This window comes from Eucalyptus grandis, chromosome 9 (genome assembly GCF_016545825.1).
Source record: "Eucalyptus grandis isolate ANBG69807.140 chromosome 9, ASM1654582v1, whole genome shotgun sequence".
NCBI classification, from domain to species: domain Eukaryota; kingdom Viridiplantae; phylum Streptophyta; class Magnoliopsida; order Myrtales; family Myrtaceae; genus Eucalyptus; species Eucalyptus grandis.
The window spans coordinates 29,145,689-29,171,778 of NC_052620.1; the positions used below are offsets into that span (position 1 = coordinate 29,145,689).

At 41.8% G+C, this 26,090-nt stretch overlaps 3 protein-coding genes and 1 pseudogene across 4 annotated transcripts; 2 read left to right on the forward strand and 2 right to left on the reverse strand.

Moving 5' to 3' along the window:
• Nucleotides 1-990: 990 nt before the first annotated feature.
• LOC104418695 (putative disease resistance protein At3g14460) lies at nucleotides 991-6,334 on the reverse strand. 2 transcript variants are annotated; one of them, XM_039302710.1, is made up of 5 exons: nucleotides 3,995-6,334; nucleotides 3,596-3,814; nucleotides 3,208-3,267; nucleotides 2,910-3,049; nucleotides 991-1,452 (listed from the first exon to the last, which is right to left on the reverse strand). In XM_039302710.1, the coding sequence occupies exon 1, from the start codon at nucleotides 6,277-6,279 to the stop codon at nucleotides 4,492-4,494; it is 1,788 nt and encodes a 595-aa protein (XP_039158644.1). In that variant the 5' UTR covers nucleotides 6,280-6,334; the 3' UTR covers nucleotides 991-1,452; nucleotides 2,910-3,049; nucleotides 3,208-3,267; nucleotides 3,596-3,814; nucleotides 3,995-4,491. The 2 variants fall into 2 exon arrangements, with proteins under 2 accessions (XP_039158644.1, XP_039158645.1); XM_039302711.1 differs by having other exon boundaries at nucleotides 2,910-3,064.
• Nucleotides 6,335-7,091: 757 nt separating this feature from the next.
• On the reverse strand, nucleotides 7,092-8,679 carry LOC120288499 (putative disease resistance RPP13-like protein 1). The gene is made up of 2 exons (XM_039302518.1): nucleotides 7,246-8,679; nucleotides 7,092-7,154 (listed from the first exon to the last, which is right to left on the reverse strand). The coding sequence occupies exons 1-2, from the start codon at nucleotides 8,677-8,679 to the stop codon at nucleotides 7,092-7,094; spliced, it is 1,497 nt and encodes a 498-aa protein (XP_039158452.1).
• Nucleotides 8,680-13,664: 4,985 nt separating this feature from the next.
• Nucleotides 13,665-14,700, forward strand: LOC104420500 (abscisate beta-glucosyltransferase-like). Its single transcript, XM_018862414.2, is given in 2 exon segments — nucleotides 13,665-14,245; nucleotides 14,247-14,700. Coding segments are annotated over 2 exon segments (1,035 nt in total).
• Nucleotides 14,701-15,433: 733 nt separating this feature from the next.
• Nucleotides 15,434-21,527, forward strand: LOC104420501 (annotated as a pseudogene).
• Nucleotides 21,528-26,090: the final 4,563 nt, after the last annotated feature.

Consider the following 26,090-nt stretch of genomic DNA (forward strand, 5'->3'; position numbering starts at 1 on the left):
CTCGTGCCCGTGAGCTCGGGCTTTGACATTCAATAAGCACCTAAAAAATCACAGGATTCGTCGTGTGCAAGGGCAAGCAAGCTCAAGAATTTGTACAAAGACCGATTTTTAGAGACAATTCGTGCAAAGATCATGTCTCTGGAAACAGTATTTCGATGCACAAGATCTTAAACTTATTCGAGCACAATGACGTTTATGGAGGAGGAAAAGAAGTGATTTGACAATTACCGAGTTCATTATTTATCGGAACAGAGATTTGATTTATGCAATGATACTTAAAACGAAATCACGAGAAAAGTATAACAATCTGTCTGAAGCAATCGCAGGTCGGTAGTAGTTAAGATATTACGGAGTGAAGGAAAGAAAAATGTATACTTTGATGCATATATCTTTCAGACCACTTTGATGCATATCTTTCAGACCAAGGTTCAGTTTTACTCAACGGGTTGAGAACCAGGACCTGAAAATTAGTCTGTATCATATCAGAAATGATATGAACATATTCACAGCAATACTACTGAGTGATGGTGTGATTTCTGGCAGAATAGCGACTTCAAAGCACATCCACCATGCCGAGGACAGTGACCTCTGCTTTGACCCCGCAAGTGTCCTCCACCAAAGTGCCTTTGTTCGGATTATAGAAGTTGGCATGAACAATGTCAAAAAAAAAAAAAAAGAATTCAATCACCCGTAGCTTGTTCGCTAAGGAGATGTGAGTTCCGAGTCCAGCCTTTCCATCAGGATAGAGCCATATTTTCCTGAATGAATGTAATATACCACATCTCTGATTAATCAATGTACTTTTTGTTTGCCAGTCTTCACAACGTTAATGCGCAATCCTATTCCTTCCTGGAAGGACAGATGGTCCTGAACTTGGTGAGGATTTTTTCAGTGTTGTAGTTCCATCTCCAGCGAGAGAAACATGCATCTGACTGTTGGGTTAAGAATATATATATATCACCAATACGCAAATTTATATTAAAATGAATGTGTGCAATGTCCATGTTTATAAACCATCAAGCAAAAGACCGATCGAAGAAACTTCCCTGAGAAATACTTGTCAAGATAGTTCTTTGTTGTCCATGATCAGTTAGGAAAATATCAAGAGGCAAGTGAGCAGAGGAGATTAACATCCATTATTTAGTGCATGCCTATATCAGGAACATTGAGAGCAATACCATTCTGGTTCCCAGCTACAAATACTTTCAACTCGGAGAATTCCTTGTCCAATCTCAAGCAGTTGTCGACCTTCCAGGTGTGCTTCTGACTGATCATGTCCTTTACCATCAACAGATTCTCTCCTTCGCCAGTGCTCTTTTCCCTCGTCATGAAAACCTCCACGCTGAACACGCAAGTATTGTCCGTGACATATCAGCTCCGCACATCGTTAAACTTGGTCGAAGCCACACTTGAGCTTCATCTGGTGAAAGCGCCATTCCTTTCTCATGGCATCTGCGGAAAGAAGAAGATTTGAATCAATCAACGAACACTGGCTGCTTAACTAATTTGCTAATCAAAGAGCTTACTTTTACTAATGATCTCATCAAACTATATAAATGAGGATAAATGATGAGATATAGTACTCTCAACAGATCAACTGTTAATCCTCTCAAAAGTGGGAACTTTATCATGTATTACTCCAAGAAGTACAGCCAAATCTTGGCACATTAGGGGAGAACCACCCAAGTTGGTGCCAGTCAACGTCAGCATTCTTGTTTTTGACAATATCCCAAGCAACAAAAGAATCAAGGCAACCATTTGAAGAAGCTGTGCATACGACTTTGTCTGCAGTTGAGGAACTAGGAAAAATCACACCACAAACTGCAGCTTGGATCAGAACCAACTCTTTAGACCTAGTAGCAGGCCATTTCCAGTGAGAGTAACGAATTATAGATTGGCCTGCAGATGAAGAGGAGTCATAACTTATTCTCCTTGAGAATGATTCCAGCAAGACCCCGGCATGGTGCCACAGTTCATACCAAAGAGAGATATGATCTCCACTACCCACTATTTGTATAATATGGGGTTTCAAAATATTCCCGACTTTTAATAACTACTCTTAAGCATAAGCAGCATTGGGATTACAGTCAAGATGATAGCTATAGAGCTAGGCAAAACATAAAGACCACACCTCAATGAAATACTCCACACATACTTTAAAATACAAGCAAGATTTCAGAAATCCAGTCTTCGGATGCCAAGGCCTCCAAATTGCTTAGGGGGACCAACAGTGTCCCACTTAACTTTTGCTCCCTCTTTAGCATCGGGATCTCCCTTCCAAAGGAAAGCTCTACACTTCCACTCAAACATTTCAAAACTTTCTTGGGCAACAAAAGAGTTGACCCTAATAGTTAACCAGACTATGAATAACAGATTTAATAAGCTAACGCTGGCATATAAGCTGCTTTTAAACGTCCAAGCGTTAGATCTTTGTCTTCCAGACCATCTAATAAAACTAGAAGAAAGAACCAAACAAGAACATAGGGTTGGCTGATTTGTCATGCTATTTGATTTGACTGCTGCATGTTAGACAAATGCAACTGTAAAAGATTAAGCTATTAGGAAATGTGCCAAATATATGACTTAACACTCCCCTTGCATAGAGCCAATCCCTTACACACACACGACAGAATGTGGATGTAATCACATCAAGGGGACAACCGGGGAAATGATAACAAGCGATATAACAGACAAGCAATTTTGAAATATTAACATGTGCTTTGATACAATGCTAGAAATGAACAAGTAGAATGCAGAAAATTTGTTGGAAATTTAACAAAACAAGTAGAATGCGAACAATTCGCTAATCCTTCATAAGAGATTTTTTCTGCATTCTGATTATACCCCATGATCATTACCCGCCTCTTAAACGGCCAGTCGAAAGAAAAGGCAGAAACAAATCTACTCACCCTTTAAACTTTTCCAACCAGCAACTCCAGGGATTTGCATCTTTGATTCCATGAAGTGGTATACGAATAGTTATCAAAATGAACAACGTGCCAAGATTTCTTTGAGTGCTATCCAGGATGCGAAACGCCTTCATTCGTGTCTGTACACAAGCCAACTAAACCATTCCTTAATCTCGGATGGTGAATAAAATGCTGGAATGGAAGGTTTAAGCAGCAATAAATCTGTTTCCCCCATAGATCTCGAGGTACATCACAGTATGCTTTGAAATAAGACGATTGCGTGCATGGGCATAAGTACCATGTATTGGTAAATGCAGACAGAAAGTTGATGTCAAGTTCCTTCCACTTCTACCAAATGCTGCAGGAGTAACTTTGGTATATCAGAATCAGAGATATAAGGGAAAATAGTCAGGTGCGTCACACAACTTAGTAAAAGTGTTCAAATGGAGTTTCCAGACTAAAATGAGAAAGAGAATTTAAAGCACCTAACTGCTATTAACATGACATGAACTTGCTCTATCCATCTGAAGTTCGGAGTTACACTTTTTCGATGCGATGCAACTTTCAAACATTCTCAAACTTGTCTTTTGCTATTTATTTATGATTTTTGAGATTCATCTAGCGGATTGAAACATCAGGGGAAAACAGACACTTCTTGAACAGGGAAAGAGAACATACATACATACCTCCTTCCCGCAAGCAATTTAAGAACCGACTCTAATCATGGAAAGAGTCTCCACAGAAAGTCGAGATCTTAAGAACAGAGCCTGCAGTGGCATCTCCCCTTCGTCTCTGCAATGAGTGGCAATCTAACATCCCGGGTCCCCCCCTTCAGCATCTTCTCCTCCTAGACTTGATACCGACGAGGCAATGGCAAAGAAAGTCTTATGGACTATGCCCACGAACTAAAAGGTCATAAAGCAATTAACCCATTATAGAATTCAATGGAAGCTAAAAAGAAGGATGAACATTCAGAGAAACCGTCGGTCGTTCAGGCTACCGAGATCTACAAGCCGTGTTTAACTGAGGAAATGCAGCTGACTACTAACAAGAGTTCAAATAAGGAAAGCGCAAAGTAGCTCTACCTTCGCCTTGCGACCCCGGGAATAAGGACAACTGCAGGTGCGGCAGCAGGTCCGGAATGATCCAGGCAAGAGCTCCCCCCCCTATGGCGCTCCCCGATCACGCAATCGATCTCCAATTGCTGATGAGCTGGATCCCCAAAAACAATGGAACGAACAAAGACAGGAAACGCTCCAAAAGCCCGAACAAGGCCCCAGAGCCAAAAAACGACACGGCCATACTCGAAAGGCCCGGCGCTAGCTGGCTCGTGGGAGGTCGTTTGCCTTGCACGAGTGCTCCACGGCTGCGACTCCGATGGAGCTATCTTGTGTGTGTCGAGTGCAAAAAGTTCCGAGTTCGCGGAGAGCTTCAGCTGTCGTCAGCTTCCCAATCATAAAATTAAAAATACGAACCCCTCTCCCTCTCCTCTCCCTCTCCTTCGTAAAGAGCCAAGGCTCTCGGATAATTTAAATACTCTAATCTCTTCCATGTAGAATTATTCGAGTCCAAATCTCCTTTTTTAAGTAATTGATTCGAGTGCGTCTCTAGACTCACCACTCAATGTAACTAGCGGGATTTCGCGGATGAGGGGCCAATAGCAGCCGGTCCCTTTCTTGCATCGCTCCTCCAGAATCGGGCAACTGAAGATCCAGAGTTGTTCTAAGGAGGGAGGGAGGCCATCTTGGGGCAACTTCCTCAAACTTGGGCAATTGATGATCCATAAGAACAGGAGAGAGGGAGGGAGACTGGTGGACAATCTTTTTACATTCCCCATATCCCAGATACGGAGATCGAGCAGAGAGAAAGGGAGCGGAAGCACAAGGTCCTCTTCCGCTCCCGCTCCTCCCAAGGTGTCACCGATCTCGAGCCACTGAAGGGAGGTGAGGGGGGTAAGCCACTCCCTCACTGGCTGCTTCATATTCTCGCATCCCCATATTGCAAGTCTTTGTAGCTGGGGTGGCAATCCTCCATCAGGGAAGCACGTAATACTTTCACACCAGGCTATTGTCAAATCTCGGAGATATGTAAGTCGATGTAACCGATTAGGTAACGATTTTATTTTTGGACATTCATGAAGACAAACACTTGAGATGCCGGAAGGAAGAGGAGGGAAGCACTCCAGCTCAAGTGTAGGACAACAGCACAATATCAAGGAAGTGAGATGGGACAGCATGTGTAGGCCCTGCGGTAAGCTTCTTAAATTATCGCAAGACGAAATTCTGATCTCTTCAATTGACTGAAGACGGTCTACAAGTTTCTCCGCAAGCAACTCCACTCCACTACATGACTCAATTTCAAGTTTCTTGAGGGTTGCGGGTGCGAATCTACCCCTGCTGAATAGAGAGGTTGGCAAAGAATCGCATCTGAAGATTATTAATTCTTGCAAACAAGACGTCACGTCACTATGGTTATTGCTGTTGCTGCTGCTTGGTTCATCCGTATGAACATTTAATCCTCTGGGTAATGATTGCAACATCTTGCAATTGTTGATATTTAATGATATCATCGACATTGGCATACCTGCTTCGGGGAAGGATACAAGTTTTGGACACCCATGGACAGTGAAGTCTCTAAGAGAGGAGAGGGTGTGAATCTTACTTGGGAGCTTCTTTAAATTGATGCAATTCCGCAAATTCATAGTCTCCAAGTTGTTAGGCAACTCTATATCTTCTTCTCCAACTATAAAAGATATGAATTCAGGACAACTTTCGATGACTAAACTCTTCAGACAAGCAAGATTCTGAATTACATCTCCATCTTGCCACAAGTACATCAAGTTTTTACAACATTTCATCTCCAACTTCTCCAGCTTGATCCAGGAGCTTGTAGACCCATGATTTAAGCAAGTTATTTCAGCAACATCTTGTATGACAAGAGCGGTTAGAGATGTCAGGTTTCCCAAACTCTTCAGCACCCCCTCATTACAACCTCCAAAGTTTAATTCATTGAGGGATGGAAGGCTAATAATAGAGGACGATGCATCCATACAGGGACAGGAGTTGATTTCCAACTTTTTGAGAGAGCTTAGTTGACTAGGCAATCTTCTAATCAATATAGGACAATCCCGAATGACGAGATGCTCAAGACGAGGGAATATAACTCCTACTTCTTCACTGCCGACACAATGAGACCAGTCCTCCCACAATGGCATGTCCTCGAATTCCAAAGTTATTAAGGATGGAAAAGGGCTTTTAGTTCCATAAAATTCATACCCTACCGTGCATATTGCATTTAGACCTTTGATGTATAGTTCTTTAAGATAAGATAGTTGCCCGAGCAATGGTAATGCTTTGACCCTCCGACACATGTGTAAACGTAAATGAACTATATTAATATGTGAGGGACTTCCTAACCATGATGGGAATTCCGGGCCACCATAGTAGGAAATTCCAAGATTTTCAAGGTTTTGGTGAGGGCGAAGAAAGTCAAGAACCTCTGCCTCAAGCTCTTCATTCCGTAAATTCTCAAAATCTATACTCCAGTGCATGGTCAACTGGCATATTCCCTTTTTCGTGCATAAGTTCGCATCTTTGGCATCTTTGGCTTCTTGAACCAAATGCAAATTAGAAATGCACAATTCCCCTCCAAGGTTCTCTAGGTTTTTTAACTCCTTCAACCTCAAGCCATCTCCCATTCCCACTATAAACTTCGGCAACATCTCAAGACCTGCCAAACTACCTATATACGGTGGCATCACTTTTAGTCTGCTAGTGTCGCTAATATCGAGAAATCTTAGATTGATCAATTTCTCCATACCATTTGGTAATTCAATAAGGTATTGACAACCTCGCAACATCAAAGCCTCTAGGTTATATAAAGCAACAATTGACTTTGGAAGCATTTCAATATGAGTATATGATAGATCAAGGTGCCTTAGGTGCCTCAATTTGCCTACGCAATCTGGTATCTCTCTTATGAAATAGTGACTTAACGAAAGCACCCTCAAATACTTTAATGTTGACAACAATTCGCATAGAACTTTTTGGGACAAAAATGACCTGTAACAACAGCTAGATTGCTTCCCTAACGATATGAAGCTCCTAAGTCCTTTCATTCCATGATATATCTCGAATTTTTTTGACACAATGTAACTACTAGGAATGAATGAGGCGTGACGAGCTAAAGATGGATTATTTTGATCCCACTCGACTTCAAACTCCCCTGAGCTAAAATGGGTTGCACCTGCAACTAGTTTTGCCATGTCATTCACAAGATCATGCATCAAGAATCGTGATTCATTGCTACTTGACTTTTGAAATAATGATCTAGATACTAGCTCGTTGAAATAATTCAAACCCGCATTCCAACGGTCTTTTCCTTCTTTTTCCTTCACCAAGCCCTCTGCAATCCACCAACGAATCACCTCGTCCCGTTGGATTTCATAGCCCTTGGGAAATATAGCACAGTAAGCGAAACATCTCCTTAAATGGCAATGGAGATGGAGGTAGCTAAGTTTCAAAGCCGGAAGGATGTTAATTCTTTCTTCTGGTAGATTCCAAATCTTGCTGTTCAATATAGCTTCCCATTCATGGGGACTAACTTTAGTACGTAGCAACCCGGCCAATGCCTTCACGGCTAATGGCAAACCTTTGCATTTTTCCACTATTTTCCGGCCTAATACTTCAAGATCAGGATGATGAGCGAAATTTTGGACTCCAAGAGCATGAGATGCGAACAAAGTCATACAATCATCTAGTGATAGCACTTTGAGAGTTATTAGTCGAGCATTGGCCATTGAAGCCACATCGAGATCACGAGTCGTGACAATAATCTTGCTTCCCTTTGCTCCTGATTGAAAAGGCTTCAACAGGATAGTCCAGTTTTCATAATTCTTGTTCCAAATGTCATCTAATACGACAAAATATTTCTTCCCTGAAAGGTTTTTCTTAAGCTCATCTTGAAGCCAATTCAAGGTTTTACCTTCACAGGACAAATGATGATCGATTGTCTCTAGGATACTCTTTGTAATAGAAAGAACGTTGAAATCATCGGAAACACAAGCCCATGCTTTCTCATCGAAGGTGAGATGAGGATGATTGTAGATTTGTTGAGCTAGAGCTGTCTTCCCAACACCCCCCATCCCTACAATGGCAATCACTTCTAGTTCCATGCATGTTCTGTTGTCTTCTTCTCTTGTCAATAATTTGAGGATCTCCCTTTTTTCATCCTCTCTACTAATGAAACAAGGCTCGGTCCCATTCGTTGAGGGAATTGGCTTATCTAGCTGGTGGTAGGCTGATCGCCTCCCCCTGTTCTCTATTAGGCTGAGAACATCTTTACGAGCTATGATCTCCTGTAATCTGCCATCCATCTTTTTTATCTTGGATCTCATTGTGTGGTCTAACATCAATGCTTTTGGGCTCAATTTGAAGCGACAACTAGGAAGAAGGGCACACACCTTGCTAGTGTCAGGTTCTGCCTTGGACTTGTTTTCCATAGAATTTATGGTGAACTCATCGAGGAAGTCTTCGATGTCGTACGTCAAGTTCCTGAGATCTTCAAGCCACCACTTCACGCCGGGATCGCCGGTCATTTGCCTGTCCTCCGCATCAACTAGCACTTGGTCGATACTAGTTAGCATCTTCTCCCATTTCTTCAGCAGCTTATCAATCCCCACACGCCGTGCAAAGTTGAGCAGTTCATGAGAGGCCAACATCTCGAATAGCACGGGGAGAAGGGCGCCAAGAAAGAGGTCCGCGATGGGCATGGCTTGGTTTGCGAGCTGTAGAGAATTACACAAGACAAGAGTGCCCGGATGGTTGGAGTCAGGGTGTTTTGAACAGAGGAAACAAACGTTATTATTTTCGGACGGTAGCATCAAAAGTTTTAAATTTAAGCATTAAAGTACTCTAGTTAGACCGAAATATTTCAAAGTGTGGGTCCCCTTCCGAAAGGTCTTGGAGACTTATCCATTGAAAGTTCTTACTTTTTATTTATTTATTTCCTCCTCCTAATAATGATAGAAAAAGGAGCAGGTTTAATCCATGTTTGTCCTTTAGCGAGGGAGGTGGAGGAAGGGATTGAGACTTACGACACCGATGGGGGACTGCCCACTATTCTCGACTCAATTGAGGTGACCAGCAACGGTCTTTCTTGGTTATTTAGTTTTGGCCGATGACGACTCGGAATTAGAAAAAGGTTGTTCTTTCAATTTGTTTCTCACCCCCATTTTGCAACCGTTAAGAAAACTCTACCTAGGTTTTGAAGTTAACAAAACTTTATATTTTAATGTTTATATTAGAATAAGTGTTGGAACAAGCATACATAATTCTGGAGATAAATTCATTATCAGTGTCAAAACTTGTGTATGGCGCTCATTTTGGTACCAAAACTTTATTTTTGATCACTTTGGTAAATCGAAGGAAAAACGATAACTTTAGTGTCATTGGCAAGAGATTTTGATCAAAATGATTACGTAAAAAATCGACATGGCTTTTAAATGATGTCGTTTTCCGTCTTCCTTAAGAAAACGACGTCGTTTTGCCGTCTTAAGTGGATGACCTCACAAAAATAACATCGCACAACTCATATGGAGATTTTTATTTTATTTTATTTGGGGATTGAAATTAGGGTTTTTTTGTCCGATCCTCGCCCAACGCCAACTTAGCTCGCTCGGCCACCATCACTCAGCCACCGTCGCCTTGGCCTCTGTCATAGTTGCTCGCCACCGTCGCTCGGCCTTCGTCTTAATTGCTCGACTAGGGGAGCGAGGAGAGGCTGAGGTTGTTGCTTGGGCAAGAAGCGACGGGAAGAATAGGAGGCTAGGGCGGAGGAGGAGGAGGAAGAAGGGGGGTCGAAGGTGGAGAGAGCGAAGACAAGAAGGGTGAGGGAAACAAGGAAGGCGTAGATGGATATGTGGATTGGGCCCTGCTCAAGGAGCGGCTGAGTTGATGTAGTTTATGTAGTTAGTTGCTCCACAAGTGTCCTCAAAGACTTGATAATGAAATCATTTTTAAATAATGGCAAATATATATATATATATATATATATATATATTACTTTCTCTTTGTTACTGTCATTGCTACCTAGCTTGGCTCTCTGAAAGATACATTATGCAGTAGATTAGTGGCAAAAATTGAGTTCCCGTAGATGGAATTAAATTACAAACCTTCAAGCATCATTTTATTTTTCCCTTTTACAATAATTATATCATAATGGAGCTTCCTCATCTTATTTGATCTGGGATCATATTAAAATATGCTTATTGTTTTGTCAACCTAACCACAATTCGTCCACCAGATAAATATTCTAATCAAAGATTCACAAATTGATAAATTTAATTAATTAGAAGGTTTAAGGGGTGGTTCAAGAAGTGGGATAGCAAGCCAGCATGCTTCACCCATTAGTAGTGGAGGAAAGAATGGAGACTTACGCATTAAAAGTTCCTACTTTATTTATTTCCTTGTACTAATAATGGCAGGCAAGGAGCATTGGACTAGTGCTCAATGGAAAAATTACTAAAATAATTGTAAACTCATTGCAATTTTTTCAATTTGGTCATAAACTTTTTTTTTCTAGCAAATTCAGTCCTAAACATTTTGCAATTGTGCCCATCGCGACCTCCCCAAAGGTGGTTGGATCACCTAGGATTTGACTAATGAATTTTAAGTCTAGACTTAACTCGGGCTCTTCCAAGTCCATACCAATTCGTGATTTAGGTTCAAGCTATTTAGCATGCCAATCATTTTTCAATTAGGAGTCGTTACTAATTTATTTTAGGTGGATTGATTAGAAACCTAAGTAAAGTAACAGGCAAATTACTTCACTTTTACGAACAAGATTAATTGAGTTTGGGGACTTGATTATGTTAGATTTCTCTAACGTTGTTTCTATACATTTTCACTTTTATTTAAATAAATACATATTTTACAGCTAGCTTGCATTGATTTTAAATTACTCATAACATGTAAGGTGATCATATGCAACCATCATTTAACACTCAATAAAGCAAAGCAATAAATAAATTGCGAGTGTAGGAAAGAAATACTTACCTCAAAGCAATGACAAATGTTAGCTCAAAATCACATCAACAACCCTAAATATGATTTCTAATTAACATGCAATCATTCAATTTTATTTTTTTTTTGGATTTTCACTTATTTAAATGAAACATAATCTTATGTGCAATGCAATGACATGCAAAAATGCTTAATTAAAAATGACATGCAACATGTAAACTAATGTGCGTACTATATGTCATGCAACATTAATTAAATGACTTAACCTAATATTACTCTACTTGACATGCAACTTAGTTAAGTAGACCTATCATACAATTTCCAAATGACTTGTAGTATCAAATTATGTGACCTTACTCTACGTGACACGTAAATGATATTTTTTACATTTTCATTTTTAATTAAAATTCGGAATTAAAAATACCCTATATTTAAACATGCAAACTATCCTAAGAAAGGAAACTTAATTCATCCTACAGCAATTTTTTTTTTGGATTTTTATTTAAAAATTCAGAATAAAATACCTAACTTAACATGCAATCTAGTCCAAAACAAGAATCAAGTCAAATTTTCTTTTATGGAAGCAATATCAATTCAAATCAAACAAAAATAGCGAGAAATCACATCAACATCTAACACGGCACCAAATCATGCAAAATATTATCTATATTCATTTAATTTTAGAAATAAATTGACAAATCATATCTCGAGTATAAGATCGGGTTGAATAATTTTTCATGAAATCGCAAAATCATATCACAAGCATTGACTATTTTGCATGCAATCGTGAATCGTATCTCAAGTGGAATAATCCATAATTTAAAAAGCTATTCGATATTTTGGATAGGATAATATATTTGGAAATTCAATCATGCACGTCAACGATATTTTAAATAAGGTAACGGAATATTCGAAAATTAAATTAGACAAAAATTTTACCTGATTTGAATGTTGACTTCCAAATTTGAATCTATGAACGACGACTGGTGAATCACAATTGGGACTCGGCGTGGAAGTGCACGGCTCGCGGAGTCGCGGACTAAGACGTGTGGGGAACGGCCGATTGGAAAAAGACAGCGATGTCGTGGCTTGCGATGAATAACGATGATGGACGTTCACCAACGACGGACTCCCGCGTGAGGACTTGTTGCACTTCTTAGCAAGACTAAAGAAACCTGCATGTGACTCAGATTGGACCCAAGAATTCTGTTGACTTCGTTGGATCCCGCGAGCGAGAAGACAAAATATTCAAGATATTTGCCGAGTAAGATAAGGACACACTGCTAGCAAGAGGGACAGGACTGAAGCATGGTAAAACACGGTCAACCCACCTCTCAAAGTTGAGTGCTGTCTTGTCTACGTCGGGACGTCTCCGTTGGGACACCGTGGCGTCTACGTTGGGACACCGTGAAGACCTGCAAAGGCAAAGAAGACCCGACCAAAGGCTCGTTTACAGCATTAACGAGCCATGGCAACAACACAAACGGCAGAAAGTGGATTAGCGCAGCAGGATGCGCCGTGGGGCAGCAGCTCGGACGATTGGCTCGGGTTGGCTGAGATCAGTGAGCGGCTGGATCGTCACAGGACAGAACAGCGATGTCAATGAGTGCAGACGACGGCGGGAATAACACGAGCAAGCGGCGTCGTTGTTGGCAGAAGGACAGGGGCGTTAGGCCAAAGAATTATGGCAGCGCCGTCAAGGTTCCTCCCGGCGTGGGACAAAGCTATCGCCGAAGGAAGAAAGAGACTTCTTTTCTCGTCTTTTCTCTCTTGCTTATTTTTACTTTTCTAGTCTCCATGTGGGAGAAAATATAAGGTGCCCAAACGATAGACACATCAGTTTGTCCATTCAACGGTTGATACGTGTTATTTTTGGGCCCGCCCGTCAATACCCTTGCATTCCCCTCTCTCTTCAATTAATCGACACTCTCTCTCCTCTCTCTTCTATTAGACACTTTGCATCCTCTCTCCTCAGTTAATTTTTCACTCGTTTTCTCCTTTTTCTATTTAAACTTTTTTTTTTCTCCTCTCACTCCGCGATGGACGACCTCAGCTTAGACTCTTGCAAATCGCCTTCCACTACTCTTGCAAATCATCTCAATCCATTGCAAAAATTATCCACTTCAATGCCAGCGGATAAAAAATGGCTGGATTGACTGAATTGTAAAAAACTTAGAACTGAATTAATAAAAAAATATATATGATTGAATTGAAAAAATTATAATAAATTTAGGACTGTTTTGATAATTTTCTCAATGCTCAATCTATGTTTATCCTTTTAGTAGTTGAGGAAATATTTGAGACTTAGACATGGATGGTGATGACTGAGCAGCAAAGTAGATCCACTTCTTCATGGGTGGCCTTCCCTATTACTAGATTGTTTATAAGTCCACTATTCGTATCTTGATTGAGACGACCCGCGACAGTCTTTCTTTATGATTTTGTTTTGGCTGGTGTGAAGCAATCTGCTACCGAGTTTTCAGCTTTCCCAAGTAATTGACCGGTCTTTAGTTAAGGCCTTAAATAAATTTAAGCTACAGCTCTTTATAGTCCATACCCATCTCCTCTTTCTTCCTGTTGTTTGGGCCTCCGTTTAAGATTCTAAAATCGTTGGATTGCTAGTACTAAATCTCGGCTGTCGATAATCGAATATTCCATCAACTAAATCTTGACTTGCCCTCATGCTCTGAGCCACCTGACTCCAACATGTCCACCACTACTGGTCGTGTTCGGTATGAACGGCTACTTCTCTCGGTGTGCCCAAGAACTGATGCGGATTCACACGCCTCACGAGATGGTGGAATCTGAATACGACCCGCTTGAGATTCCGGGCCTGTCGGATAGGATCGTGGTGACAAGGTCGCAGCTTCTGAATTTTCACAAGCGTCCAGGCGGCTGGAAGCTGCCAGGTCGGATGTGGAGTTCGGAGGACAGGAATCTTGGGGTTGTGGTGAATAGCTTTCTCGATCTGGAATCGACAAATGTGGAGTACTTCAAGGAGGAGACGGCGAAGAAAGCTTGGGGCGTCGGACCAGTGTCGCTGTGCAATAGGAATGTGGAGGATATGGCTGAGAGAGGGCAACAAGCGGCTATTGACGAGCAGAGTTGCTTGAGTTGGCTCAATGCTAGAGAACCCAACTCCGTCCTTTATGTTCGTCTTGGGAGTCTGGCCAAGTTGACCCCGGAGCAACTCCTTGAGATTGCATATGGTCTCGAGGCTTCGAGCTGTTCGTTCATTTGGGCGGTTGGGAAAATCTTTGAGTCGTCGGAAAATGGAGAGAGAGGCGGAGAGGGTTGGCTTCCGAGTGCGTTCGAAGAGACTGAAGGAGTCCTAGAGAGGGTTGATTATCGGAGGATGGATGCCGGAGCAGTTGATTCTCGAACACCCTCCGGTGGGTGGGTACATGACACACTGCGGATGGAACTCGACTCTGGAGGGCGTGAGCGCCGGAGTTCCGATGGTCACTTTCCCGCGATCAGCCGAGCAGTTTTTCAATGAGAAACTGGTCACTGATGAGTTGAGGGTTGGGGTCCAGGTCGGAAGCATGGAGTGCACATCTTGGAACAGCAAGCCGGGCCCGCCGGTGGGTAGGGAGAAAGTGGAGGCGGCCGTGAGGAAAGTGATGGACGGAGTAGAGCAGGCGGCGGAGATGAGGAGAAGAGCCAAAGATCTTGGAGAGAAGGTCGAGAGAGCGGTCGAACAAGGCGGGTCGTCATATGAAGATGCCGAGGCCTTGATTCAAGAGCTCAAGTCTCGCAAGAAGGTCTAAGTTTACAAGGATCGAGTCAGTAATATATTACCTCAGTATGCAACATGATGATATTGGCGTTATGTGACGGCAAAGACTCTGTAACTTTGTGCACTTATGGTTTAAACAAGGACCAGCTGAATTGAAACTTGGTAGGAGTGATCGGTCTGGTCTAATGGAATGAGTCTCTATTTGGCATTTGTAGTGAATGTCAAATATGAAAAAAAGAAAAGAAAAGAAAAAGAACGTTTGTAAATTATTAATGACCACCTTGAAATTGCGGAGTTTCATATATGTAGTTAGCAGCTCCCCAATTAGCATTAATGGCTGTATAGCATCGCTTGTGTGTTTTCAATGGCTGTAGGGGGAGATAGATTCCATTGTCTTCTCATATACCATTAATAAATCAAACCACAGAAATTGCGTCATTTAAACATTAGACAAATCCTTATAAATAGGTCACGCAAAAACGGTGAATAAAATGAATTGACGTTTAATAATCTTATACCAGAAAGAAGAGAAGTATCCCGTCGCCACATCCCAACTCTATAAGAAATAATACGACCTAATTTTACTTAAAATTGTTATTAATTATATAAATAACATACGAGATATATTAAATGTCATGGCATGGCAGGCAGTAACCTTTCGCCGCGCTTAAAAATGTAAAATACGAAGAGCCGTCCGGCGCCTTCAAGTCCGTTCTCCGTTCTTAACCATCGCCGTTCCCGTTCACAAACATTCACGCCGGTAAATCCCCACCGTTCACGTTGCCGACTTCCTCCACCTCCGATGGAATCTCACGACGACCGCCGCTCACCAAGCACCTACCTCCACCGGTTGCGCCGTCGCCGGCGCCGCCTCCGAACACTCCGGCGCCACCTGCGCCAGATGCGGCGGCCCCACCTCTAAACCCTCTCCCCCGCCTCCCTTCTCCGGCGTCTCCCCGCCGCCTACCTACCGCCCCCTCCGCGCTCCCGCCGTCAATCTGTCATCGGGGTCTCTGTACTTTCAGCAACAAGCGATCGTTCTGGCACCAGTCCCTCAGTCGCAGAAGCCGAGCGATATCCGCCGCTTCCACAACTCCGACGTCTCCAAGAACTTCCTTGGCTTCGTCGTCGCTCTCTCTGAGTCGATTCGCGGCCGCAAGATTTCTGACTTGTGCCACGAATCATCATCCACTGTGTCCGCGATCGTGTCCATTCTCGAGGATCCGGCTCGTCGGATCGATGAAACTCCTCAGGTCCAGCAAGCAGCGCGTAACGGTAATGTATCGTACAGAAGGTGGCATGAGCGTTTGGTAGTAGTGAGTCTCTGATGGTTACATTTCTTCCTGCTGATCTGCGATCTGCGATCTGCGGCGGTCGACGCTGTTCCTGAAGTTACTGATAGTTTTGGCAATTCGAGTCGTATTGATTATGGCAGTGGGCTTTAGACCAATTTTGCTGCATGGTTGTATCGCTTAGCGAGGATGGGAGTTCATACGGAAGAAGATTACTAAGCTGTAGTGGCTAGGGTTTTTGTGAAGTATTTAGAATTGATGAGGAAAATTGCAGTTGGTGTGTTCTTTGGAGCCTGCTGCTTCCCATGGTGTTGGGGGTCTTGATGATTATTGTTTCCCGCCTTTCATTTTTGGACCATCACAGCTGATTGGCCATAAGTACACGGAGCCCAAGGCAATTTTCAACGAAGACATATTGGAGAACTTCTCCAATGAGTACATATATTTCTCTCGCATTGCTAAGAAGGTGAAGAAGGCACTGTTGCGGGGCATTCGGCGCTGCTGGATGATATTAGTGGAGTGCCTAATTGGAACAGGCGAATATCGGGTTGCTGAAGATGTATAAGGCAGAGGTCTTGGAAAAGGTCCCCATTATGCAGCATTTTCTGTTTGGCTGGCTCATTAAGTGGCGCTTTTTTTATCCCTGTTTCATTTTATGGTGATATACTCTTCGACTGTGGTGAAATTGGTACATTGGTCTTCATATGATAGGAGAATATTCTTGGTTGAAAGTTTAACTTCTATTGGAGGATGTGGTGTGGTATTTGGTGATGTTTTAACTTCACGCATAGGATCATGCCAGACCTACCCTTGTTCAACTCTGAAAGAGAGCCTGGGACAATTGCTCTTGCTTCTCCTCAGTGTGAAGAACAGCTTCATTGCGAATTTCTCTGATATCAAGCTTCCTGCTCACACAAGCACTCATGTTGACAATCCTGGGCATGTATTCAATCACTATTACGATGCCGGATTTGGAAGTTTTCAATGGTAATGTGTTCTTCTCTTGGATTGATTAGCTTTTGTTTTTGTTTGATCATTTCGTTCGCTATTACTTATGAGCGAACAATTCGAGTTTAATAACACTTGATTTGGTGAAGAGATAGTCCCTCAAGACCATATGCTATATGGCTGTTTCAAGATAAATTTTGCTTCTCGAAAGGTAGTTGATCATCGTAGGTAAAATGGATAGAAGATTGAGTTACCAAGAGACAGCTATAAAGGTGGAAGTAGAGAAACTTGTAGACATTTCCTCCTCCAACCTCCTTGTCAGTATTAATCCTCTTGAGAATTTACAAATCATTGAATAAAACTAACGCAGTCGCAGACAATTGAAACATTTGATCCTGCACTCATGCACTTCATATGAAATGTTGGGAACACGATATCTTTCAGATCTGTGAGTTTTCGTCGAAAGTTTTTGTTTTACAAAACATCAAGTGATTGAACTATCAAAGTCTACAATTCAGTCCTCATCAACATCGCATCGACCCCTTCAAACATTATATCAGTTGGAAGTGAAAAAGCTCTCTTTTACCTTTGATTTTTTTGGTCTATTACACTTCCCTCTCCACACCGTGAGTCACCATGAAGACTCTCTCCCCACTTCTCTTTGCTCACCTCCTCACTGTTGTCATAGCCACAGCCATTGACACCTACCCGCCAGTGCCAATGTTGGCGACTGCTCGGTGTCTGACGGTGCGAGGAGCTCAAGCCCCTTTTGTTGAGAAGTGTATGATGGTGGGATGATCTTCGATATTAGTCATAGAATCACCAATGACATGCCGTCACGGGGATCAAAAGATGGGTTGGGTTTGTTTCTGAGGCTTGCGGCAAGCATGCAGAATGGGTCTTTAGCAAATAACTCAGATGAAGTTGCCCACTTACATGGGGACTTATGTGGATGCTTCCGGTCACGTCTTTGATCATTACTTCGATGCTGGTTTTAATGTGGACACGCTTGATTTGGCAGTCCTCAATGGTATATTTATGGGCTTTTTGTGTTGTTTCTTGATGGTGGGTTTGATTTCTTCTTTTGGATATTAGTAGGTTTTGGGAGGAGTTTTTAATTTGTGTCTCTAGCTTCTGTAGCTGATGATCGTGTGGTTCTGCCGACTATAGCTTTAAGCATCTTGAAAATTGTTCTTTGTCGAGCGATAATTTGCACTGACCTTTGTCTTGTAAACTTCATTGCCTCGTGAGTCTCAATTGTAAATCAAAGTTTGTTAACTTCAATAATTTCTTTTGTGGCCAAGAAATTAGAAGCTTTATTGAAAAGGCAAAAGTCTTGTTAATCAGAGTAGAGCAGTTTTTATACAGTGGAGAAAGACATTGAAGTTAATTAAAGTTGATTTAAGGGTCTCTGTTCTTACTTTTCATATCCTGAGCTTTCCCATTAGTTTTGGTTCCATCTTTGCTGTTCATTTGTGTTAAATCCTCATCTTCATTGAGGTATCACTATGTCATGCTCTGTCTTGTAAAATTCTGATGATCATCGGTTTCTCCTTCTTTTGGTCCTGCTTTGCTTGGTTGATGTTCCGAGGGATAATAATATCACAGTTTTGTCCCTCAGTTGAGTTTCTTGCAGCATGCTGATCACTTATCTGTTATGCATGCTAAGTTATCCAAAAACATAGTCTTGACTTAGTCTTGACATGCTTTTTCTACGAAGTTATGAAATATTTGGAATGACAAGATTACATCAATACATCTTATTGGGCTAACTGCTTTAAGAGTGCTTGGCACTGGATACTTAGGGGTGTTTGTTTGTATTCTTTTTCTTTTTTTTTTAATGAACAAAAATCCTGTTTTTTTGTTCCGGGGAATAAAAAAGAACAAAATGCGTTTGTTTGCGTTTTTGTTCCAAATCTATTTTTGTTTCCGGGAACAAATTTGGAACAGAAACAAGAAAAAAAAAAAACTTGTTTCTTGTTTCAAACACTTTCAAGAAACAAATTTTCTCTCTTCTATTTTTCTTCTCTTTCTTTTTTTCTTTTATTCTTCTTTTTTTCTTTGGCTAGTCGCTGGCCTCGGCCATGGCTGGTGACCGGCTGTCGAGGGCCGGCAACCTCACCGGAGCGTCGCTGGCCCTCGGCGAGCTCGGCCATGGCCGAGGCCGGCGACCAGCCACAAGGAAGAAAAAAAGAAAAAGAAAAAGAAAGAAAAAAATGAAAAATAAAATAAAAATATTAAAAAATTAAAAGAAATAAAAAAAAAACACAAATTTACCAAACATGTTTCTGTTCTTTTTTATTTCAGGAACAAATTTACTAAACGCGTTCTTCGGTCAAAATTTTTTTTTTTTTTTTTTTTTGTAAAAACTGGTCAAAAATTATTCCTTGGAACAGAAATAGTTTTTTCTATTTCTGTTCCCTGGAACAATTTTTGAACAGAAACACAAACAAACACACCCTTAGGTAGCAGATTTTATCTTAATTTATGCGACATCTGAGCTAGATAACAATTAACTGAAATTGTATTGGGTCTTAACAATAACCAATGGTCTTTGCGTCATTTGTCATCTATTGCTCTGCTGATAGTTTGCATGGTTGCAGCATTCAGCCTACATTTGATACGACTTGTGATTAAAACATAGTGATATTGTCCAACCAATTCTGTGAGAATGATAGACTACTTCCTGCAGCTGAAGTAATGGAGTCTTTTACATATTCCCAAGGGCGTGAGAAGGGTGTTGTTCAGAACCCTAAATACTGACAGGTAAACTTCTGTTCCTAGGCATCCTTTTTTGGGTCATGGTCAGCTGAACTAATTTGATGTTGTCACATTGTTGTAAACCGCATTACCCATTCATGTGCTGTTGGAGCACTTATCAGAGTATCTTAATATAATCTGGTATTACTAAGTGTGATTATCAGAAGGACAAAGCTTGATCTGTGCTCTGTTTCATTCTCAAATGGCTTATGTACAAAAAAGAGTTCAACACAAACTATGTGGGATTCATGAGAGATGGAGCAAAATGGTGGTAGAGAACACAGACATTAAACTTGCAGGTAGGATTCGTCCCTCTTTACTAAAGTACTATTCTAATGCAAATTTTAGTGAGAAGATTAATTTTCTTTTTATGGTTTTTTGCTTCATTATCATCTTATCTTCACCTTTTTACAGAGACTCACTGCTTTACAGTGTATTTCATGATGTTTCCTAATCATCACCCCGAAACAATGCTGGGATCTATTTCTCTGTTGGGCAGCTACCTTTTCTATCACCACCAATCTTCACTTGCAGCTTCACTACAAGCAAATGTTATTTCTCTTGGGCATGACAAGAAATGCCTACTCTTTCATCTTATTGATTTTCTCTCTGATGACACAAGTTGCAGTATGGTGCTGTAATATCCATCAACATGAATACGTGATATTCTGTTGACTTTTATATGCTTGAGCGTATGTTTCTATAAGGCTGTTGAGCTTTACTGCAGGTTCTTTTATTTTCTGAACCTACCTCTTGAACAGTAGTGCATCTTGACCATCTATTTTCTTTCTTGTTCTGCAACTTGTAGATTATTGCTTCTGAGATTGAGATGCACTCTTGCATGACGCAGTCTGTGCTATAAAATGCAGGAATTGATTACCTGTCTGTTGCTGCATATGATAATTTGATTCCATCCCATCTCATCTTCCTTGAAAGCCAGGTAAGAAAATGATTTGACTTATTTGAAATTTTTGGCTCAAAATTGAGAATGACCACGTTTCATCACCTAATTATTGTCTCTTTGGTAATTTTGCCTAGATTTCACGTCATTGCATTCTCATATGGAGCTCTTGGCTCAAGAAACTGACATTATGGTAATGCTGCAGGAAATTGTTCTTGTTGAGGGCTTGAAACTCGAAGATGTCCCTGCAGGAGTGCATACCATCCATTGTCCGCCTTTGAGATTGCTGGGTGCAGGAGGATCACCTATAAGATGCATCCTCATCAAATCACTTATATGAGTGAGCTTTGTTCTTTTGGAAGGGAATTACTTTGACAGCGATTGCTTTATCTAAGATTATCATTGTCGCACAAGATCGATTTGTATCTGCTTGGTTAGCATAGAGGTGTCAGTTGAAAACTCTTTGTTGTTTGCGTGACTATGCATATGATAATGCCAAGTGCTAACAAGATTTTAGCTGTTCCAGGAGAGCAGAAGCTTCCCAAAGCGCCAGGTGAGAGAAGTCATTGCACGCACGTTCTCCTCAGAATTCAGATGTTCTTTTGAAGGGACAGATTTGCTGAGAAAGTGGAACTTCAGCGATCGTGTGAATATGTTTGATTATTACTATAGGCAAAACGGAGTCTATGGTTACAAAAATAATGTTACGCGTCCAAAATAAGACTCGTCTGGATTGTTTCCCGTGTTCTGCATTTCAGTTACTATAGAGCTGCTGGCTATTTGATTGCATTTGAACATATTTTTTACTAGGTCCATGCAAATTTTCTCTTCCATGGTGTTGTAATTATCGATGTAGTTAGCAATAGCTTCTGCTTGAAAATGTAAGATGTTACATACATCGTGAAAAGAGAGATCGATGCCGAAACTGTGGCGGTCAATGCAGATATTTGAAAAGGAGATTTTGGTTTACATGTGACCAGAAGAATAGCACTTAGGACACGATCATTTACAAGACACACAAATCAACGGGGTTTGTACACCCACCGTGGAAGACGTCCATTTGCAATACAATTGTTTTTTCCCTTATATTTTTAGGTTGATATAGACTTTAAGCGTTTGAAAAAAAGAAAAAAAAAGAAAAAGGGAACCGGAACCGGTATAAAACACCAGAATCGAGTAACTTGCTACCCAAACTGTTCTTGACAAGCAACAAACAAAAAAGAAAACGAAAAGTTAAGGGGGTGCATGATAAACCAGAATTTCTATTCCATAAACAATTTTCTATATCAGACCTGTTTCTGGAATAGAAATCCGTTTAATAAACTTATTCCATTTTTCTATTTCTGGAATAGATTTATATTCCGGAAATATGTTTGTAATAGAAATCGAAGCTTAAATTTTTTATTTTTCTATTTCTGGAACAAAATGAGAAATAAAAATTTTCTCATCGTTCGTCAACTAGTCCATCGTTCGTTGCCGCCGACCACCGTCCATCGGTTGCCCGCTGCCCGCCAGCCCTCGCCGTCGGCCGCCGGTTGCCGATCGCCAGCCACTTCCGCCGTCGTCCGAAATGAAGAAATTTTGTGTCGTTATCAAACGGTTATTTTTTATTAGAAACTCTTCTAGAAATAGAAATAGAAAAATCTATTTTTGTTCCAGAATTGGAACATAATGGTTGTCATGCACGCCCTAAGTTTCCAGGTCAAAGGCAGAAAACTTCCGGTGTTAAGACATTGTAATTACAAGATTAATGTACAATACAAACTTCCCGCGAAACCTTTAACATTTCGTCCATCTCTCTCTAGAAACTTTCTCTTTTTAAGAATTAGGGGGAGCGAGCGAGTGAGTGATTGATCCGAGAAAGGCTTGGCTTAGGCGCTCCAACAATTTCAAATGATCCAAAGGAGCTTAAGTCGATGATCTCGATCCCAAACGATCGGCCCAAGACACTAGTGTCACAGCCAAGAGGTATCTATAGCTAAAGGGCCGTGCCTTTCCGAGGAGGACTTCCTGCGATCGCTAGGATTCACGATAAGATTTCTTCCAGAACTTTTCAAGGTCGGACGATACGGTTATTACGCCAAATTCTAGAACTCTCCTGTCATTAGTTTCGGTAGTTGGTAGGTTTGGTGATGCGTCCACTGGATGAATTCTCGATCAATAGATGTAATCTGAAGGCCTCTAGTATAAGAAGGGATGCCCTCCCCCTCATTTCAACAATACAAAGACTCATTTCTTTCCAGAGCTTCTCTCTTTATGATCCAAGTGAAGTGAGGGAGTGTACGATCGATCAAACAAGGCTTGGCTTAGGCATTCCAACGATCCAAGTTGATCCAAAAGTGTCTAAGTCGCCACATGGTCACGATCCCAATCGATCAGCCTGTGACAAGAGGTATCAAAGCAAAGGAGGGATCCATTTCGAGAGATTGATGAGCACCAATTGTTCGAGAGAATGTTGAGCCAAGAAGCTATCATGGATGGAGAGGCCGTTGAAGTAAAGGAGACTCGTGACCGAACAAAGAAAAGAGAAGCTTCGATGGATGTCGTAACTGCGTTGGATGAGAAGCTGGCAAAGGTTCAAAGTGCCATGGTCGAGTTCATGGAAGGACTCGACGACGTGAGAGACCGCATCATGGAGGTTGAGGTCTTGCTCCATGAAGACTTCACAGTCGGCATCAACCAAGTGACGGCTCCATTGCACGACAAGGACGAAGCCTTTGAAGCAATGTATTGAAGGAGCGCGTCCAAGTGATTGAGAAAGGAAACCCTTGTAGGGATGAGGTCGAAGTCATGAAGGTGGAGATCCAAGAGCTCAAGACTGAGCTTGCCCTATGTAGATTGAGCATTGCCAATGGGTCGATGCCTATACAAGCGGTGCCCAAGCTTGAGGTGCCAAAGCCTAAAGAATTCAAAGCCAACCGATCTGCTAAGGAGGTGGATAACTTCGTTTGAAGCATGGAGCAATACTTTAGCGCCGTCAACATCCAAGATGAGTTGATCAAGGTAGGAACCACTTCAATGTTCCTTACTGATACTGCAATGCTTTGGTGGCGCAATAGGTGCGACGAGACCAAGCGTGGCGCCGATCCTGTGGACACATGGGATGACTTCGTGAGGGAGTTTCGAGATTATTTCTTCCTCGAGTTTGCTCAACAAGAAGCCCATAGCAAGCTCCATCGCCTCAAACAAAAGGGCATGATCCAAGAGTACGTGAAGGAATTCACGGAGCTCAAACTCCAAATCCACAACCTAGGAGGAGACTCTCGGAGCGTTCATAGATGGACCGAAGTCGTGGGACAACTCGAACTCAAGCGACGGGATGTGCAAAGTCTCGTGAGAGCGCTAAGCATGGCCGAGTCTCTTGTCGACCTCACCAGAGCCAAAAACCGAGTAAGGGATTGGAGGTCGGATCGATCCTCCGAAGACGAAGCTGGAGACACTCCCATGTGCCGAAAGATCAAGGCGACCGAGTTAAGACATGGGGGAAAGGAACTTCCAAGCTGTCCTTCCAAAGGGGACGACAACAAATGGAGTACACGACGAGGAAGTTCAATCAACCCCGCCTTCTCCTTGCTTCATTTGCAAAGGTGCACGTTGGATCCAAAAGTGCCCAAAGAAAGGAAGCGGCAAATCCGACTTGGAGGCATGAAGGTTGTCAACACCAAGTTCGATCGCCATCCAAAGAAAAGAAAGTTGCTTCAAAGTCGGACGTGTTTCGTGGAGGTCGAAATGTGCGGCCGAGCGCTATACGCCTTGGTTGACACTAGAGCCTCGAACATGTTCATGTCAATCGAAGTGGCAAAAGCCTTGGCACTTCGCGTAGAGCCAACCGAGAGGTCCTTCAAGACCATCAACTCGAATGGACTCAATGGCATAGGATCCACTCTCGATGTGGACGTCCAAATTGGCGGATGGAAGGGCAACTTAAACAAGTTCTTGCTAATGGTAAAAGGGGAGGTTTGAATTTGGGGGTTGTTCTTATTTTTCCCGAGGGATTTGAATTAGTGCCTCCCGATTGTATTTCACCTGAGATGAAAGAAAAGATAGGCAATCTGTCTTTTCAAAGCTATCGCCCCAATAAGTTGTCATTCAAGGTAATTCCTCTCGACGATTATGATCTCATTCTGGGTATGCAATTCTTCCATAGTATGAGGTCCATGATCGACATGATGACCAAGTGCATCACGATCCTCAATCCAAAATGTCCTGCAATGATCCCCATGACGAAAGGGGTAATCGACACCAAGACCATTGCGACGATCTGGCGTCTCGACAAGAGCTTGAAGGCGGAGAAGCACATGAACAAGCCACCAACCATGGAGAAGCCAAAGGAAGAGAGATCTTACTCCAACACACGGCATGCCGATCCAAGTGCTCTTGCCCGAGGTTGAGTGCTCGTCGCGTGCCATGCCCGAGCTGAAGTTGGAAGGGTGTGGTCCATCGTACAAGCGAGTCCAAACAAAGCGGAATCGGAAGAAGAGAGCCCACGCTCATGCCAAGAAGGCCACTCTCCAAGCTGCGAGCAATGAGGATATTGCTCGAATGAGAGTTAGATCTTACTCCAACACACACCATGCCGATCCCAGTGCTCTTCCCCGAGGTTGAGTGCTCGTCGCGTGCCATGCCCGAGCTAATGTTGGAAGGGTGTAGTCCATCGTACGAGCAAGTCCGAACAAAGTGGAATCAGAAGAAGAGAGCCCGTGCTCATGCCAAAAAGGCCGCTCTCCAAGCTATGAGCAACGAGGGCGTCGCTCGAATGAGTGCATCACCCAAAATCATAGAAAGCATTCAGTAATCAACTCCACTTCAAAATTCATAAAAATCAATACTCTAAAACTCATTCATTTTTGGGTTTCTCTCTAACTTTGTATGTCACATCTACGCCTTAAATAAAGTTGTCCAATAATTTACAGAAAGTCCACCTCAAATTTCTTAAGGGAACCTATGAATCAAAATCAAAAAACATAAAAAGGAAAAAAAAAAAAAATCTCACTAGCATCAACCCCAAAATAATAATGTTCTGCATTTCTTTCTAGCATTGTCCAAAATCATATAAATCATTCCACAATCAGCTAAACTTGAGAAGTCAATAGAAATCGATATCATGACTGTCCCCTTAAACGAAGTTTGTCCACTGCAAAACATCAACCTACATCAATCTGAAAACTCTTCTGCAACATATTTCTTTCTAAAATCAAGACCCGCTCGCATCTAGTCACCAAAAATGAATTCCGTCCTTGAAATTCTCAAACAACAATCTCGAATAATTACTCGAAGTCATAAAAAGTCATTCCTTGATCAATCAACCTCAAATAATATACCAAAATCATTGAAATTGTTTCGCAATCAAACCTAACTTCAGAAGTCATAGAAACCATCACTTCAAAAATCATTCCACTTGACGTTTCTCTCTAGACTTGTTTATTATGCTTGTGCCAGTAAACGAAGTTGTCCATTAATTTGCGGAACAACAACCTGAAAATTTCTTAACAACACCTACTAAACCATATGAAAAAACAC